Below are 19,561 nucleotides of genomic sequence, written 5' to 3'. Positions count from 1 at the left end.
TTTTCCTTTCTTTGATTTATTTCATCTAGCATAATCCCCTCAAGGTCCATGTATTGTTGCAAGTGGCAAGATTTCCTTCTTTTTCATGGTTCAATAACATTCCAGTGTACACATACACCACGTCTTCTTGACCCATTCATCCAAAAATGGACACTTAGGTTATTTTTATATCTTTGTTATTGTGAATAATGCTGTAATGAACATGGGAGTGCAGATTTCTCTTCAAGATCCTGTTTTCTTTTAGATATATATCCAGAAGTAAAATTACTGGATCATGCAGTAGTTCTGTTTTAATTGACCATATATATGTGGGTTTATTTCTGTCTCTCTTTTGCTCCATTGACCTATGTGTCTGTTTTTATGCCAGTTCCATACTGCTTTCATTACGTTAGCTCAGCGGTTCTCAACCTGTGGGATGCGACCCCTTTGGGGGTCGAATGACCCTTTCACAGGGGTTGCCTAAGACCATTAGAAAACACATATATAATTACATATTGTTTTTCTGATTAATCACTATGCTTTAATTATGTTCAATTTGTAACAATGAAAATATATCCTGCAGATCAGATACTTACATTATGATCCATAACAGTAGCAAAATTACAGTTATGAAGTAGCAAAATTACAGTTATAATTTTATGGTTGGGGGTCACCACAACATGAGGAACTGTATTAAAGGGTCGCGGCATTAGGAAGGTTGAGAACCACTGCGTTAGCTTTAGATATAGCTTGAAATCAGGGAATAGGTTGCCTCCAACTTTGTTTTGCTTTCTCAGAATTGCTTTGATTAGTCAGGATCTTATGCAGGTCCACACGAATTTTAGGTTTGTTCTATTTTTATGAAAAAATGACTCTTCAGCCCTCAGGTGTAAGACAGTGGAATTCTATTTCTAAATCCTGCTGACTTGTACATATAAAGTGCCTCACATCCAGCCAGGTTGAGATCTTGCTGGTCTCATAGCTGGTCAAGGTGGCCATAGTAGGAGCCAATCAGTTGCCCCAGGTTGGAATTTGCCTCTGAATGTGGTTGCATAATTGGATGAACGATATCTTAGAAATAAGAACACTTGTTGGATGTGAGGGCAATCTGGCTGCGACATCTGTCACCCCATTGATCGCCAGGGTTGATTTGACTGATCTGGCTGACTAGGTGGGTGTCCCCCTCCTCCCTCACTGATCCATGTGCGTCCCTCCCGAAGCTACGTGCTTGGTCGAAGAGGACGACCTTCCTCCCCGAGGAGAGGACTAGTCTTCGGTCACGGGTATAGGAGTAGCTGTGCTCCCCTGCTAGAGCCTCCAAACAAGCTCTCAAGAACACTTGTTCATACGCTGCTTTAGCAGAGGAAGATAGAATACCGATTAGGAGAGCAGGCTTTGCAGCTAAGAAGCCTGGGTTTGTGCCCTAGTTTCAGCACTTACTAGCTGTGTGACCTTGGGCAATTTGCTTAACCTTCTAGTTCCTCAATTTTCTCAATTTTACTTAATAAAATTATTGTGTCAGTTAGTGTTCTCATGTATCAAATTGCCTGAGTACTCCATAACTTAAAGTGTATAAGTAGGGGTCACTGGGTAGATCTGGTCTCTCTTCTGCTTCTGGTCAGAGCAGTGGCTCTGCTGACCTAGAATGAGTCTCTCACACAAGTTTTGGGTTGACTGGTGGTAGGCTTGTCTAATGTCTTCAGCTGGAACACTGGGGCTGGAGGCTTATTCCGGATGGTCTGGGCTTGTTTACACAGCCATGGCTGTATTCCAAGAGACAGATGTGTGCAAGGCTCAGAATTAGCACAACATCCCTTCTACCACATTATTCTGGTCAACGAAACCCATAAGATTCAAGTGGTGGGCAAACAGACTCAATCTGTGATGGGGTGAAAGTCATATTGGAAAGTGAGAGAATACAAGGAGTCCATTGATAGGGGTCATTGATGCAATTAATCCCCCATCATTGTTAATCTATTTTATTAGCTTTCTTTGATAAAGAAATTTGTGTTGAAATTTTACATTAAGTTGTAGAAAAAAAAATCTAAAGTCAATTTGGTGATTCTGCTCCATTAACAGATATAGGAATTCCCGATTTCATAAAATTGATACCAAGGCAGAATCCCTTCTCAACCAAACCCTCTACCCGCCAATGTCTCACTTGCAAGAAAACAGACCTGAGTACCTTTTCCTTATATTCACCAAAGTAACTTTTTCAGACATTAATCAGGGTCTTGTGGCACTAGTCCCCCATCTGGAATCCGTGATAATATAGTGACATATACCTTCAGTTGGTTTTATAAGAACTAAAATGTTTGCCGAAACCGATTTGGCTCGGTGGATAGAGCGTCGGCCTGCGGACTGAGAGGTCCCGGGTTTGATTCCGGTCGGGGGCATGTACCTTGGTTGTGGGCAGTTCCCCAGTGGGGGATGTGCAGGAGGCAGCTGATCGATGTTTCTAACTCTCTATCTCTCTCCCTTCCTCTCTGTAAAAAATCAATAAAATATATTAAAAAAAAAGAACTAAAATGTTCAATCAGATAGAAAACCACTGACTCTCATGGACCACAGTCACATAAACCCCAGGCTAGCTGACATTGGATGACTGATGATCACAACTCCTAAAAGAGCTCACTGTAACACCTGCTCCAACCAATCAGAATATACCCATGAGCTGAGCACCCATTGAAGACCCATTGCCCCAATTTCACCCATTAAAACCAACTGCAAGTGGAACCAGGAGTTCAAGTTTTGAGCACTACCTTTCCCATTCTCCTTGCCCAGTGCTAGTAATAAAGTGTCTAACCTCTCCACTACAAACCTCATGTTCACTGTGTGTGACTCACCTGGCACCTGGTGGACAAACTCTTCAGTTACAGAAGTAATGTGGTTCTGACTTTGAGTTCTTTGTGCATTAATATAGGAAATGTAATTTGTTACTAAAATTTAGGTCATCCTTCTACATTACATCATTGTATCTAAATTTCTAAATTATCGTAGTTTCATATTAATTGAATCATTCATTCTTTAATTGCTGTTGTCACCAAATTTCTTTAAAATTTTCTTTCAACATTAAACGTGAGAATATTAGTGTGTCTGTGTTATATCTTTGTGCGTTGTGTTTATTTGAAAGAAAATCATGTACAAATTTACATACATGTACTAGTACATACACTTCTTACCTATGGAAGAGTTATTAGATATACTCCATGTTTAAAAAACATTTTATTTATTTCTACCAACACCTGCTGGAATTAGCTTTATTATTCCACATCACAGCAGAAATAATGAAACAGAGGATCAGGCTAATTACATTTTTTACAATTACATAACAAAAATATTAAAGCTTTTGTGTTTTTTTTGAGTTATGTATATGAACTTTGGCAGTATGTTTTCTTAATTTTAGCATAACTCCTTTAATTCAGAAATATTTCTGATAACTACGTTCAGTTTATTTTATGTTATTATACTCCAATAAATTATTAAAAAATTTCTTTGAAACAATAAACAGGTTCAATAATGATACAAAATAAATATATAATAATCATTTGCATCTAAATAAACAGTTGAAAGAGAAATTAAGAGAACAATTCCATTTCTAATTGCATAAAAAAGAATTAAATACCTAGAAATAAAGTAAAATCATTGCTAAAAAATATTGGAAAAGGCAAAAATAAATGGGAAGATATTCTGTGTTTATGGATATTCTGCGTTTAATATTGTTAATGTCAATACTATTGTTAAAGAGAAAACCACAGGCCCAAAATGGGATCACTCCAGCTAAAAACCCATGATGCTAAATCTAGATTTCATACTGGATTTAATGGAAGTTTCAACCTCTCCTAGAAGCTTAATTTTAATCAATGAGACTTGAATTTTGTGGTCAAGCATCGGTAGGGTAATCTGTCACGTGGGCCCTCCCCATGCCCACAGAAAGAAGAGGGAATCTGTATGATAGAAATCCTTCCTCTCCTCTTCCCCCAAATAAAAGATGTCATGGCCCCCAAATAATCTTTTCCCCCCCCTGTTTTTATAGCTCCTTTGTCCCTCCCTCTTTCCTATAAAAACCTTCTATTTTGTACACCCGTCTGAGCTCCCCTTTAGTTGCCAGATAGGAACTTTTACCTCTCCCTTAAAGAATTTAAATTTTGAGTCTTGCCAATAATAAGAGTTATCATCAGAGATTACATTTTGTGACCTATATGGAGGGCAGGGCAAATTTCTAATTACTGAGCATGTTTTCTTCTTATTGTCATACAATGTCCTTCCTCCCTTCTGTAGCTCCAGGTGCTTTCCCTCATCTTTGGCTCAGAATGTCATATAAACGGCACCTCACCGTCTCTTTCTGTCTCTGAACCTCTCATGTATGCATCCAAGTAGATTCCACTGGGAGATAGATATTTGGTAATCAAGTTTTGCCAGTAACTATGGTAGTTATGATTGTTCCCTATAAGTCTCAGTCTATTGATAATGATGCAATAGGGTAGGAATGCCTGGGCACTGGTTTGGGTCTTACTACTTTTTTCTGAGACCAATCCCTATGTGACTAGATAGACCCTTATGGTCCTTATTATAATTGCCACAATTGGACCCGCAGCTAAATAAGACAATAAAACCTGAAAATTATGTTTGAAATACAGTAGAATGTTTGTAGCACAAGTACCTGACTAAGCTTTTTTTCAAAGACATCCATTTCAGATAATCATTTTGACAAATATATGACACTGCTACTACATAAGCACTCATGTTGCTGTCACCCACGAAGTTTCCCTTTTATTTTTTTTAAATATATTTTATTGATATTTTACAGAGAGGAAGGGAGAGGGACAGAGAGTTAGAAACATCGATAAGAGAGAAACATTGATCAGCTGCCTCCTGCACACTCCCCACTAGGGATGTGCCCGCAAGCAAGGTACATGCCCTTGACCGGAATCGAACCTGAGACCCTTCAGTCCACAGGCTGATGCTCTCTATCCACTGAGCCAATCCGGTTAGGGCTTCCCCTTTTATTTTTAATTTGATTTGGAACTTGAAATATATGCAATTTTATTTTTAATTAGAAGCAATATCAATACAAGCAAAGGAAGGAAATTCACATTAAACAATGGATATATCTTGAAACAAAGTTTATTTTGAATTAAACACAGAATTTTTGTGATTTTTTACACAAGATTAACATATTATAAAATTCCTCTTGAAGAAAAACCTGACTAACCTAGAAAACTGACCATTTGGGTGACCATGCTTTTCCTTCTCCTGCCCTAGTTCCAACTCTCTGCTGTGGCATTTGGGCATGCTGGACCTGTGAATAATAAGACTTACATGTTCATATTTCCATGATGACTGTTGAAATCATAAGGACCATAAGGATCCATGTAGTCACAACATTGACTCTGGTCTGAGGAACAAGTTGTAGGACCCAGGCCAGTGCCCAGGCATTCCTATCCTATTCCATCACTATCAATAGACTGAGACTTATACGGAAAAATCATAAAGTCTACAGTATCAGGAAGATCAGTTAAGGTACTGATGAACAAAGAATGAGGGACACATGGTGAACACAGAGCAAATTATGTACAATGATGTAAATCATTTGAGAAGACATTATTATAAAGACATCAATGTTACCCATGAATTAAATGACAACTTCCAAATATTTCTGAACAATGTTGGAAAAAACTTTGTGAAGGTATTAAATCGACAAAGGGAACAACTGTCTATATAACAGGCAAAGCAGAAAGCTTAATAAAATGGTTACTTAAATTGTATAGAAGAGTTGAAACAAACAAAGAAAATTCAAGGACAACATACAAGGAACAAGTCTGAAAACTACCATCTGATGAAAGAATCTCAATTTCTGGTTTTGAGTCTTGGAGGACTTTTTCTACCTCAGAATGATTGTCCCTTTTGTACCTGCCATCCCGTAGATTCTTTTCAGAGCCCTCTTTATGTCTTTGTTCCTGAGACTGTAGATGAAGGGGTTCAGCATGGGTGTGACCACAGCGTACATCACTGAGGCTGCTGCACTTGAGTATGAGCTGTGGGTAGCAGCAGAGCTGAGATACACTCCTAGGACTGTACCATAAAATAAGGAGACAACTGAGAGGTGAGACACACAGGTAGAAAATGCCTTATACTTCCCCTGCACTGATGGGATTCGACAAATGGAGGTTATTATCTTAGAGTAAGAGTAAAGGATACCAGTGAGGGGACCAGCACCCAGTAGCACAACTCCAAAATTCATCACCATGTTATTAAGAAAGGTTTTGCTACAGGCAAGTTGGACAACCAGTTTGATATCACAAAAATAATGGGTGATTTCGAAGTCTGTACAGAAGGACAGCTGCAATACCATTACACTTTGTAAGAGGGAATTCAGGGCATTCATGATCCAGGACACCAGAAGCAGCAGTCCACAGAGTCTGGGGTTCATGATGACTGTGTAGTAAAGGGGTTGGCAGATGGCCACATACCTGTCATAGGCCATCACGGCTAGCAGGAAGTCATCCAGTCCTGCAAAGAGTAAGAAAAAATACATCTGTGTGATGCAGCCTGCATAGGTTATGACTTTGCTCTGTGTCAGGATGTTCACCAGCATCTTTGGGACCGTGGTGGAGGTGAAACAGATGTCTACCAAGGACAGGTTGGAGAGGAAGAAGTACATGGGTGTGTGGAGGTTGGAGTCTGAACTGACAGCAACAATGATGAGCAGGTTTCCCAACACAGTCATCAGGTACATGGAGAGGAAAAGCCCAAATATGAGGTGTTGCAGTGCTGGTTCCTCTGAAAATCCCAAAAGAAGAAATTCTATAATTGGGGTATCATTGCCTCGTCCCATGTGGTGTAGGTGACTTGTAGGAAAGAAAAAATAGCATCATCAATTTTTAAACAATTGGGCATTACTAACACAATTTAAATGCTACAATTATATTTTGCAGGAAAGTAATCGGTATCTTTTTTTTGAACATATCATCCCCTTTAAGACACACACCCCAACCCATGACATCTCTGATTAAGAATTTCTGTCCTCCTCAGACCTTTTCCCCAAGGTTTTTTTTTGATTTGTTGTTTAAAAATCTTTATTATTGAGAGTATTACAGATTCAACTCCATTACCCCTTTTACCCAGTTCCCATCCCACTGCAGGCCTTCACCATCTTGTTGTGTGTCCATAGGTAATGCATATATGCATATAAGTTCTTTGGTTAATCTCTTCCCTATTCTCCCCCTTCCCTCTGAGATTCATCAGTCTGTTCCATGCCTCTGGTTCTTTTTTATTCATCAGTTTGTTTTCATTAAATTCCTTGTTCATTTACCTTGTTTTTTAGTTTCAATTACTGCTAGATATGTTTTTATTGCCATTCTATTCTTCATATTTTCTATCTTTTTCTTCTCCTTTTTTTCCTCCCCCTCTTTTCTCCTTCTTCCTCCCCCCCCTCCACATTCTTCTTTTCCTTCCTTCCTCCTCCTCCTCTTCTTCTTTAGAATACCCTTCAATATTTCCTATAATACTGTGTTGGTGGTGATGAACTCCTTTAGCTTTATGTTGTATGTGAAGCTCTTTATTTGACCTTCAATTCTCAATGGTGGCTTGGCTGGGTAGAGAGTATACTTGGTCGTAGGTCCTTGATATTCATCACTGAATATTTCTTACCACTCCCTTTTGACCATCATGGTTTATGTTGAGAAATCAGCTGAGAGTTGTATGTGTGCTCCCTTGTATGTAACTAACTGCTTTTCTCTTCCTGCTTTTAAGATTCTCTCTTTGTTTTTTTCTAAAATATGTATTTTTATTGATTTCAGAGAGGAAGGGAGAAGGAGATAGAGATAATAACATCACAGGTGAGAGAAGATCATTGATCAGCTGCCTTCCACGCACTCCTTACTGGGGATTGAGCCTGCACCCCAGAAAGTGTTCTTGACCCTTCAGTCCTGGGTCCATGTTCTATCCACAGAGCCAAACTGGTTACAGCTACAGCTTAATGATTATTAATATCCTCACCTGATGGTGAAGATTGCAGTATCCATCAGCCTATGACGGTGGACAGATAATCAATATACTATATGTAGAGAGCTTATGTACCTCCTCTTGTTGGTAAATGAATGGTTACCACTATGATGGGATGAGGATGATTATTTTCTTCTACCTCTCAAATGTCCTTATTGCTTCCCAACATCTTGGTCTCCAATTCCACAGACGTATTTCAGTTCCCTGTCACCTCTCCCATCTAATAGGCAGACACCCCTTTAGCCAAATATTCACTTTGACCCAGAGAGAACTTTAAAGCTCATCATTAAACTCTCTGATTTAAATTCCTCCCTTAGTGATACCTCACTGGAGATAGTGGCCAAAATTCCATAGCTTCAAACACGAGGCTCAAGTGTCTGTGAACTTTTGGCCAGTTCCACTCTCACAGAGCCCTGGCCTCCCTCACACAGGTCTCCTACACATTGAACTTGAGTCCAGCTTCACCTGACACCACAGCTGCAGGGCTCAGAGCCTTTATGATGGGCTTGCTTTCCTCTGCTTGGGGTCTCCCCACTGGTGTTTTTGAAAATTTTCACCCCCCTCTCCATCCTTCAAAGCCCAACTCCTCTTTCAGAGAAACTGGAGCTTCTCCTTCTTGAACCGTTTCTTTTTTTAACATTAGCACAGGAAAAGGCCACTTTCTCATTCTCTTAATCTAAGTGTTAGGGCATCCATGGTGAGATTTTTGTTTAATCCCATGTCTTTGTTCCTTGCTAGACTGTGAGTACCTGAGGCATATAGCATGTTATACAAACACCTACTCTCCCTCCAGATTTAGTTTAGTGTGGCTGATAAACATGTATTCTATGACAGGATTCTATGAATTTAGGTGTGGAGGACATGCTTGAAGAGTGCTCTCAATGTTCTGAGATCAGGAGCCTTTAGGGTATCAGATTGCAGTTGTAGAAATGAAATAGAATGAAATCAAGGAGGCACAACAGAAAGTATTAGAGTGTGTCATACACAGTGGGGGTTCATACATAATCATTTCATGGTTCCCTTTGTTCTCTCATGTGTGTGTGTGCATGCAAAAATGCTGGATCACAATGTAAAAGGCATGTTTTATTTTGAGACACAGTAAAACAGATCTGGAATTCAACTCAAGAAATGTAAGACCTGCTTAAAAGGCCATTTCCTGTTAATGAAGGAAAAGTAGTAAGAGTGAAGAGCCCAACAGAGGGCCAAATATAGAGAGAACAGGGAGCCAGCGTGGGTGCTTAAGTTACCTCTGACTCAACGGACCACACATAGACTGGACCTTCACTGCTCCACTGGCCTCATCAGAGCATCCTCCCAAGCCTCTGATCTAATTGTGATTCCTGCACCTATTCCATGTTTAGATCTCTCTGGGGTTTATATGGCTCAATAGCATCTTTCTTTTGCTATTTTTGGTTTTGAATTTTGATTTCTTGTGTGACACAACTGATGGGTGGGCACTAGTCCTGGTTCTGTCCCTTGTCAACCTACAAATCATCCCCAAACAATTTGTATAAAATCCTGCTTATGCCACAACAATTGATCCCTTTTCTTCACATATTTATCCCGGAAAATGTGATATCATAGCACACTTATTTCATTGCACAGGGCCTTCTTTGTATAATGTGAGGTCAAATGAGCACGGAGCTCACTGATTTTGTTCATTTATGTAGTTTTATAAATGTGTGCTTGTATATAGAAAAAAAGTTAAGGTATGGAATATTCATAATATAAAAATGGCAAGGAAAATAAACATAGTTAAATATTGTGTATTCAAATAATGGCATTAATAACATTGAATAAAATTATAAAATAATTTCAAAAGAAAAACAAACAAACAAACATAAACCCCACAAAACTTTAATTACATCAGTATGGGTCTCCAATCCCAGATATATGGGAAAGGATGTGGAAAAAAAATACAAAAATATCCTTTTAAAAGGCAGTGAAGAAAGCAGTATCTACAGTTATAATTTCTACCTATATAAACATCAATAGGTTATGCTTAGAAAATGAATAGAATGGATCATTAATTGAATGCAAAAGAATGTTTTTGCCAAGGTGAAAAATGTAGAACTGTTTATGTTTAAAAGTAATAGGTGAAGACACAATATGACAGACTGATAGAATTGACCACACAAAATTAATATATTTTCATCCATTCCCCTAACTCCATCTATACATATATAAAGGACTTCTATGCCAAACAGCAATGTTTTTAGGAGAAAAATAATTTAGCATACTAAATGTGTTAACTATGTATTCGCCCACCTAGCACACAGATATGGTAGTCTCTCAGCTCTGAGCTGGCCTGGTTAGGCTCTCAGGTTACCTCAGGGGGAAATTCTGGGCTGCACTCCTTGAATCTTCCCACAGCATCTGCTGCACTCTCAGACTCACCTGGTTGGGGGTCTCTGAAAGGAAGGGCTCCTTGTAGAAGTCTGAATTGCTCCCTGGATGGTTAATGTGGGAGACTGAAGCTCTGTTCTCAGACAAAAGAGCAGGAAGGGGTCAAGCATTAGTCTCAGAGTCAGACTTAAGACTCCAAAAGAAACAAATACGTTCTGTTCCAGCCTAACGTTGCACATGTTGGGAGTCTGCTGTCCTGCTAATTCTTTGTTCCCAAGGGACCAGGTTAGAAGTTAAGTGAATCCTGTTTTTGTTAGTCCTTCTCCATGATCCTCTTGACGTCTCATCTCCCAGCACCTTTCCCAACTTTGAATTAAATTTTCTCAAAAGTCCAAGACTGAGGAAACTGGCTTGACTAGGAACCTTAGATTTTCAAAGTACTGACCTGTCATGAGGCACAAGCCATGATACCTACAGAAAACTGCTATTTCTCTCTTCAATAAGGGAGAGGACTCTGTGACTTTGATGTAAAGCTTGGGCACCGCCCTCCTTGGCTTCATGACACATTTTCCAAATCAATGAGAAATTTCATACTTATATCAGCAGATAAGAGCTGCTATTTAGTCCCACAGTATAAGACTTTTGTTAATTATGAGACATAATTATATAATTTAATGCTATCCAATCTGAGTTTAGTACCTTTTATACATTGTTTGATATAAATTTTATAAAGGCTCTTTCTCTGAAGTGATAAAATTATAACCTTAATGCTCCATTGCAGAAGTGGGGCTTGAAGAAGTTTAGTGACCAACCCCAAATTATAATCAGAGTAAGGAATAGATGTTGATTAGATGTCATGATGGGGAATATCTGAAGGTATGCTGGTAAATACTTGCAACACACAACACAAATAATTATGTCATATTTAGAAGGTAAAATACATCACCATGTTATTAAGAAAGTTGTCAGAACAGGCAAGTTGGGCCATCAGTTGAGTTCACAGAAAAAGTGGGGGATTTCCAAGTCAGTACAGAAGGTTAGTCGCAACAACAGTAAACTTTCTAACAAGGATTGCAGGGCACTTGTGATCCAGGACACCAGAACCAGCAGTCCACAGAGCCAGGGGTTCATGATGACTGTGTAGAGCAGGGGGTGGCAGATGGCCACAAAGCGATCATAAGCCATCACAGTGAAGAGCAAGTCATCCAACATTGCACAGAGTGAGAAAAAATACATCTGGGTGATGCAGCCTTCATAGGTGATGACTTTGCTCTTTGTCTGGATGTTCCACAGCATCTTTGGGACGGTGGTGGAGGTGACACAGATGTCTACCAAGGACAGGTTGGAGAGGAAGAAGTACATGGGGGTGTGGAGGTGGGAGTCTGAGCTGACGGCCAGGATGATGAGCAGGTTTCCCAACACAGTGATCAAGTACATGGAGAGGAAAAGCCCAAATATGAGGGACTGTTGTTCCCGTGCCTGTGAAAGTCAACATTTTGAATGAGAAATTTTTCATGTATTTCAGGAATATGAATTGAATTTCAGCACTGTCAGGGCTGTGAGTAGAGGATGCTGAAGAACAAAAGTGCCTGCAACTCAATCTGGAGAAAGGATATGTAAGCAAATAATAGAAATATATAAAAATGACACTACAAATGGTAAGCGAGCATACGAAGAAAATGAGAGCAGGTCTAGAGGAGAATGTGAGGAGGGCATTCTGTTTTTTTTTTAATGGGTATTTAGGCAAGATCTTCAAACAAAATGACATTTGAGTACAGAACTCAAGAGGGAGGGAGATCAAGGCCCTAGGGAGGAGCTGATGGCGTTTAGTGATCTGCTCAAAGTTAATATCTGAGTGTGTGATGGTCCTTGAGTGTACGTTTCCTCAATGGGTCTCAACCAGAAATGATTTTGCCCTGAGGGTGTCTGTCATGTCTGAAGGGATATCACTAAATAGGTACAATTCACAAAAAAGCACCCCTTTCAATTATTATCCCTCCCCCAAATGTCAATGGTAAAAGGTGAGAATACCTAGCTTAGATCAGTACTTTTCCAATTTCTATGTTCCCATGAAGTTCCCAGGATTCTGGCTCAAATGCAGAATTCGATGCAGCAGGTTTGGAGGCTTCAGAGGTTGCATTTCCGACAGGCTCCCTGCTGGTGTGATGCTGCAGGTCCTGGCCCTAGGACCACTCTCTGAGTAGAAAGGCTGTGGTTCTGTGATAGAATTAGCTGCAGGTCGTTTTAGGTCTTATGATCCAAGTATTGTCTTTGCATGGAATAGTGTATTTACTCATTCTAGAGGCTATGATTAAATATTTGTTCTCTTTATATAAGGGCCCTTGAGTGGCACAAAATAATACTGAAAAATGATTTGTAGCAGGTAGAATAACAACCTCTAAAAGATGTCCACACTCAAATCCCCAATAATTTTAAATATGTTTTTTTTTTATAGCAAGGGAAAATTAGGGTAGCAGATGGAACAGGGTTGTTAATTGGCTGACTTTATTTTATTTTTCAAATACATATTTTTATTGGTTTCTGAGAGAAAGGGAGAGGGAGAGAGAGATAGAAACATCAATGATGAGAGACAATCACTGATCTGTTGCCTCCTGCACGCCCCCACTTGGGATTGAACTCACAACCCGGGCATTTGCTCTTTTTTTTCTTTAATTCTTTATTGTTCAAAGTATTAATTATGTCTCCTTTTCCTCACATTGATGTCCCCCTGGTGCTCCCACTCCCCAGCACATGCTGATATGTACCCTTCACCGAAACCTAACTGGGACCATTCAGTCCACTGGCCGATGGTTTATCCACTGAGCCAAACCAGCGAGTGCACTAATTGACTGACTTTAAAATAGAAGATGAGCCCGGATCATCCAAGTGGAACTAAGGTAAATACAATGGTCCCCTAGATGCAAAAGCGGAGGCAAGATGAAAATGTACACTATTGGTTTTGTTTGTTTGTTTTAAATATATTTTTATTGATTTCAGAGAGGCAGTGAGAATGAGAAAAATAAAACTATGATGAGAGAGAATCATTGATTGGTTGCCTCCTGCAAGCCCCCTACTAGAAATTGTGCCCACAATGCCAGCATGTGACCTTGACTGGAATCAAACCTGGGACCCTTCAGTCCACAGGCTTACGCTCTATCCACTGAGCCAAACCAGCTTGGGCTACACTATTGGTTTTGATGAAGGAGGAAGGGCCCGGAGTCAAGGAATGCAGGTGGTCATCAATGCAAACCGGAATTGGGAAAAAAAAAGATCCTCCCCTGAGCTGCTAGAAGGAGCCCAGTCCTGCACACATCTTGATATGAGACTCATTTCAGGCTTCTGGCACCTAGGCCTCTATATGTTCCTCTTCAACAATGACTGCAGGAATATTTTCCAGCAGCAATGGAAATCTCATGGAGTACATATATAGGGGTGCCAGAAGGAGAGGAAACTGAGCAAAGAATAGAAAAGCTGCTTGAAGAAATGACAAAAAAACTTCCCTGATATAGGGAAGAAAATACTCACACAAATCCAAGAAGCTTAGAGTCCCAAACAAAATGAACCCCAAAAGACCAAAACCAAGGCACATTATAATTAAATTGGCAAACATCAACAACAAAGTAAGAATCTTAAAAGCGGCCAGAGAGAGACAGAAAGTTACCTACAAAGGATCCCCATCAGATTAGTGACTGAGGTACCATCTCACACCTGTCAGAATGGCTATCATCAACAAATCAACAAATGACAAGTGCCGGAGAGGATGCGGAGAAAAAAGAACACTTGTGCACTGCTGGTGGGAATGCAGACTGGTGCAGCCATTATGGAAGACAATATGGAGTTTCCTCAAAAATTTAAAAATAGAACTCCCATTTGACCCTGTGATCCCACTTCTAGGAATATATCCCAAGAAACCAGAAACACCAATCAGAAAGGATATATGCATCCCTATGTTCATAGCAGCATAATTTAACATAACTAAGATTTAGAAACAGCCTAAATGCCCATCAACAGATGAATGAATTAGAAAACACTGGAATGGAATACTATGCTGCTGTAAAAAAGAAGGAATTCTTACCATTTGCAACAGCATGGATGGAAGTGGAGAGCATTATGCTAAGTGAAATAAGCCAGTCAATGAAAGAAAAATACCACATGATCTCACTCATTTATGGATAATAAAGACCATTATAAACTGATGAACAAAAATAGATACAGAGGGAGAGCAGCATCGAACACACTATCAAACTACAGTGGGAAGGCCAGGGAGGGTTGGAGAGGGGGTAAGAGATCAACTGGAGGACTTGTATGCATGCATATAAGCATAACCAATGGACACAAGGCATTGGGAGGTAGGGGAGGCCAGGGGAAGGTCAAGGGGGGAAAAAAGGAGACATATGTACTACTCTTTGTAATACTTTAAGCAATAAAACAAAATAAAAAAAGCTTTTGTGTGTTTTTTTAGTTATGTATATGAACCTATACAGTGTGTACTCTTAATTTTTGCATAACTCCTTTAATTCAGAAATATTGCTGTTATTTTATGTTATTATACTCCAATAAATTATTTTAAAAAATTTCTTAGAACCAATATACAGGTTCAGTAGTGATACAAAATAAATATATTATAATCATTTGCATCTATAATGAAGAGTTAGAAGAGAAATTAAGAGAACAATTTCATTGCTAATTGCATCAAAAAGAATTAACTACCTAGAAATAAACTATAAAACATTGCTAAAAACATTGAAAATGGCACAAATAAATGGGAATATATTCTGTGTTTATGGATATTCTGTGTTTCATATTGTTAATGTCCATACTATTGTTAAAGAGAAAACCACAGGCCCAAAATGGCATCACTCCAGTTAAAAACCCATGGTGCTAAATCTAGATTTCATACTTGATTTAATTTATTTTTAACTGGAAGCAATTTCAATACAAGCAAAGAAAGGAAATTCACATTAAACAATGTATATATCTAGGGAGCAAGGCTTATTTGGAATTAAACACAGAATTTTTGTGATTTTTACACAAGATTAATGTATTATAAAATTCCCCTTGTAGAAAACCCTGAGTAACCTAGATAACTGACCACAGGGGTGACTCCGCTTTTCCTTCCCCTGCCCTAATTCCACTCTTGTTTTAAAGAAAAAGTGAACCCACAAAACTCTAGCTATCCTGTCTTTGACCCCAATACAGGCAGTGTCCTTCAGCCAAAATCCATTTCGTATCTGTCTGTCTGCCAGTCTGTCTCTCTCTTTCACCACACACACACACACACACACACACACACACACACACACACACTTTCCTGTGTGGCATTTGGACTGTGAGTAATAAAACTTAAAATTTTCGTAGTTCCATGATGGTTATTGAAATCATAAGGACCATAAGGCTCCATCTAGTTATAACAATGGCTCTGGTCTGAGGAACAAGTTGTAGGACCCAGGCCAGTGCCCAGGCATTTCTATCCTGTTCCATCACTGTCAACAGACTGAGCCTTTATAGGGAACGATCATAAAGTCTACAGTATCAGGAAAATCAGTTAAGGTACCGATGTACAAAGAGTGAGGGACACATGGTGAACACAGAACAAATTACTTACAATGATATATGTCATTTGAGAAGAAATTATTGTAAAGACATCAACGTTGTCAGTGAATTAAATGAAAACTTCCAAATATTTCTGACCAAGGTTGGAAAACACTTTGTGAAGGTACAAAAAAAGACTAAGGGAACAACTGTCTATATAACAGACAAAGCAGAAAGTTGAATAAAATGGTTACTTAAATTGTATAAAAGAGTTGAAACGAACAAAGGAAATTCAAGGACAGAATAAAAGGAACAAGTCTGAAAACTACAATCTGATGAAAGAATCTCAATTTCTGGGTCTTGGAGCACTTTTTCTACCTCAGGCTGATATTCTGTCTTGTACCTGCCATCCCATAGAATCTTTTCAGGGCCCTCGTTATGTCCCTGTTCCTGAGACTGTAGATGAAGGGGTTGAGCATGGGTGTGACCACAGCATACAACACTGAGGCTGCTGCACTTGAGTGTGAGCTTTATGGTACTCCTAGGACTGAACCATAAAATAAGGAGACAGCTGAGAGGTGAGAAGCACAGGTAGAAAATGCCTTATACTTCCCCTGAGCGGATGGGTTTCCACAAATGGAGGACACTAGCTTAGAGTAAGAGTAAATGATACCAGCGAGGGGACCAGCACCCAGGAGCACAGTTATAAAATACATCACCATGTTATTAAGAACGGTGTCAGAACTGGCAAGCTTGATCCTCTGCTTAGTTTCACAGAAACAGTGGGGGATTTCTAATTCTGCAGTGAAGGACAGTCTTGATATCATTAAGCTGTATAACAAGGAATTCAGGACACTCATGATCCAGGGCACCAGAACCAGCAGTCCACAGAGCCGGGGGTTCATGATGACTGTGTAGTGCAGGGGGTGGCAGATGGCCACATACCTGTCATACTCCATCACAGTTAGAAGGAAGTTGTACCAACCTCCAAAGAGTGTGAGAAAATACATCTGTGTAATGCAGCCTATATAGTGATGACTTTGCTCTGTATCTGGATGTTCATATCCCCTTTAAGGGATCTGCTGTGACAACTGTGATAGGAATTCTTGTCCTACACTTAGCTTTCCCCCAAGAGGTCATGTAATATACCATCTATATGAAAAATTCTTTTATGCATTTGAGGAATTTATGTTGAGTACTGACTATCTTCTAGGGTAAGAGTATAGAATGCCTAGAAATAAAGTTTTCTACAATGCATTGATGGAGAAAGAATATAAATTACCAAGGAGAAAAAACATTGCTCTGTCAGATAGTGACAGATGCTATGAAAAAGAATAGCAGGCATGAAATAGAGTGAATGGAGGCGTTGTATTTAACTGAGAGTTCAGAAAGACCGGCAAAGTGACATTTCAACAGAGTCCTAGAGGAAGACAGAGTGGGAATCGTGAAGTTATCTGGGGGAATTGTGTGCTTGGCTGTGGGAAGAGTCAGTGCAAAGACCCAGAGAGTAGCATTTGCTTCAGATACTCGAGCCTGCAACCCAGGCATGTGCCTTGACCAGGGATCCAACCATGACCTTCTGGTTCATGAGTTGATGCTCAAGCATTGAGCAGCACCAACCAAGCAATACATGCTTGTTTTTTAAATCAAGACTGATCAACATGACTTCTTAGTTGCAATAGCCTTCTAATGCATTTTAGGTATCCAATATTATCATCTGTAAATGTGATTAGTTTACTTTTACCCAAGACATGAACCTACTATTGCTTTTACTCTTTGGTTGCATTGGTTTGAAATTTCAGAACAGTGATGACATACATGATAGTAGCAGGTATATTTGTCCTCTGTAGGACCTTCAAGCACATTCCTCAAATTTTTTCTTGTCAGGTCTGATATTAGCTGATGATCAAGGAAACTATTTTATGATAGCTAAAAAATACCTTATGTACAGTTTCTCAGAAGTGCTGTTATACAGTATCATTTGCATATCTTAAGATGATTCTAGTATTTCTGGATAATTTTTTCTATTAATCTATTCTAAGATAATAAAGTTAATAAATTCTCAATATTAGAGGCTCGTGGCTCTCATGGTGGACTGCTTCTGTCCATAATTGAAATCAGGTAGTCTGTACTCCATACACTATTCCATAGAACTGAAAGAAGCCTCAGTAAGAGAATTGATTGCCAGGTTACTGGAACCATCAGCAAAAAACAAGGACAGCTCCTGGTTGAGGCTCCTAGAGGTATTTCAGGTTGACTTTAATGGACACTGGCATAGAGAGAGTTATATTGGGAAGAAAGTCAGGATGGTGAACAGGTCTGACAGTACATCAGCCAGGGTCTGGGGAGACTGTGCAGAGCCTGTGTGCTATAGATTTCCTGGACCTTCCCACTAGCAGAAAAGAGGCCAGATTTAACTCTTCTTTTAATTTTACAATTTTGTATCTGATTTACTTATTGCCCATGTCTGAATCAACACACATAAATCAGCGGTAAGCAAAGGACTCCCCAAAGAGTAAATGCCACCCACAGCCTGTTTTAGTAAAGAGGCTTTATCAGTAGGGTGATGGTAGCCCCGTAAAAGATATGTCTACATTCTAGCCTCCGCTTTTATTTTTCAAATAAATGTGACCTTATTTGAAAAAAAAGTTCTTTATAGATATAATTAAGGATCTCAAGATGAAATCATCCTGGATTATCCAGTTGGACCCTAAAACCAAGGACCAGGCTCCTAATAAGAGACACAGTGGAGAGGCACAGAGAAAAGAAGACCATATGTCTCCCGAGATTGGAGTGATGCAGCCACAAAGCCCAGGGATGCTTGGAGTCATGAAAAGCAGGAAGTGGCAAGGAGCACAGCCTCCCTCAGAGCCTCTGGGGAGGGCAGCCTCTCTGACATCCTGAGAAAAGACTTCTGGCATCAAGAACCTGATGAAATAAATTCCTGTTGTTTTAAGCCACCCATTTGGGCTTAGTTGTTATAGGATCCACAGAAAATAAGCATAGCCAAGCCCATCTGTGTGGGTATTGCCTACAAGTGCTTCCACACTGCAAGGCAGAGTTAAGTAGCTGCAACAGAGCACTGATGGTCCAAAAATAATCTTTATCTAGTTCTTTACAAATATGTTTGGCAGTGACTCTAAGTCACTATCAGGTACTGGTTTTATATTCAAAGTACTCTTTCATTCAAAGTATGCTTTCCCGTCCATAGTAAAGGAATGCACTGAATAGCCCTGCTGGCCAGAAAAAAAATATGTACCTGTGTGAGTTTAAAGATGTGAATGCATTTACCCCAGATGAAAAAATTGAATAATTGGATCTGGAGAACTTGTAAAAAAGACACCCTACCTCTACAGCCAAAGTTTACCCCCATCAAGTACATATTCAGAATTGATCTCTGGTTTTCAAAGTTGAGGTCAAGGGAAAATTTCTGGGAGGTTCCTGTTTGGGATGGGTGTGGTCAGGGACATCACTAAATCTCTGGGTCAGACACTCAGTGTGACTCACAGCATCTCAGAAGCTCGTGATGTTATCCTGTCCATGTGTCCTGCCTGAGCACTTACATACCCTGGGGAGATGTTGATTCCAGGGGAGGTGGACCCATCAGTGGGAAGAGAATATGCATCTGGCCCCAAGGTGATCCCATGGAGACCAAACTGGCAGAAAAGTTGCCCTTTATTTATGGTCCCTTCATTCT

General features: G+C 39.6%; 2 protein-coding genes across 2 annotated transcripts in view; one reads left to right on the top strand and one right to left on the bottom strand.

Annotated features, from left to right (window-relative positions):
* The window catches only part of LOC102763248 (olfactory receptor 7A10-like), a 27,041-nt gene that overhangs the window by 5,348 nt on the left and 2,132 nt on the right, over positions 1–19,561 (top strand). The gene's annotated exons all lie outside the window — the stretch shown is intronic.
* On the bottom strand, positions 5,864–6,817 carry LOC102762100 (olfactory receptor 7A10). The gene has a single exon (XM_006752790.1). The coding sequence runs from the start codon at positions 6,815–6,817 to the stop codon at positions 5,864–5,866; it is 954 nt and encodes a 317-aa protein (XP_006752853.1).

Source organism: Myotis davidii, unplaced genomic scaffold (genome assembly GCF_000327345.1).
Source record: "Myotis davidii unplaced genomic scaffold, ASM32734v1 scaffold1271, whole genome shotgun sequence".
NCBI classification, from domain to species: domain Eukaryota; kingdom Metazoa; phylum Chordata; class Mammalia; order Chiroptera; family Vespertilionidae; genus Myotis; species Myotis davidii.
Note: the sequence above shows the minus strand (reverse complement) of the source record. Positions and strands in the feature narration are given on the sequence as shown.

What these genes read in the sequence shown, in the direction of transcription:
- LOC102762100 (XM_006752790.1), bottom strand. Translation starts at nt 6,817, where the DNA reads ATGGGACGAGGCAATGATACCCCAATTATAGAATTTCTTCTTTTGGGA.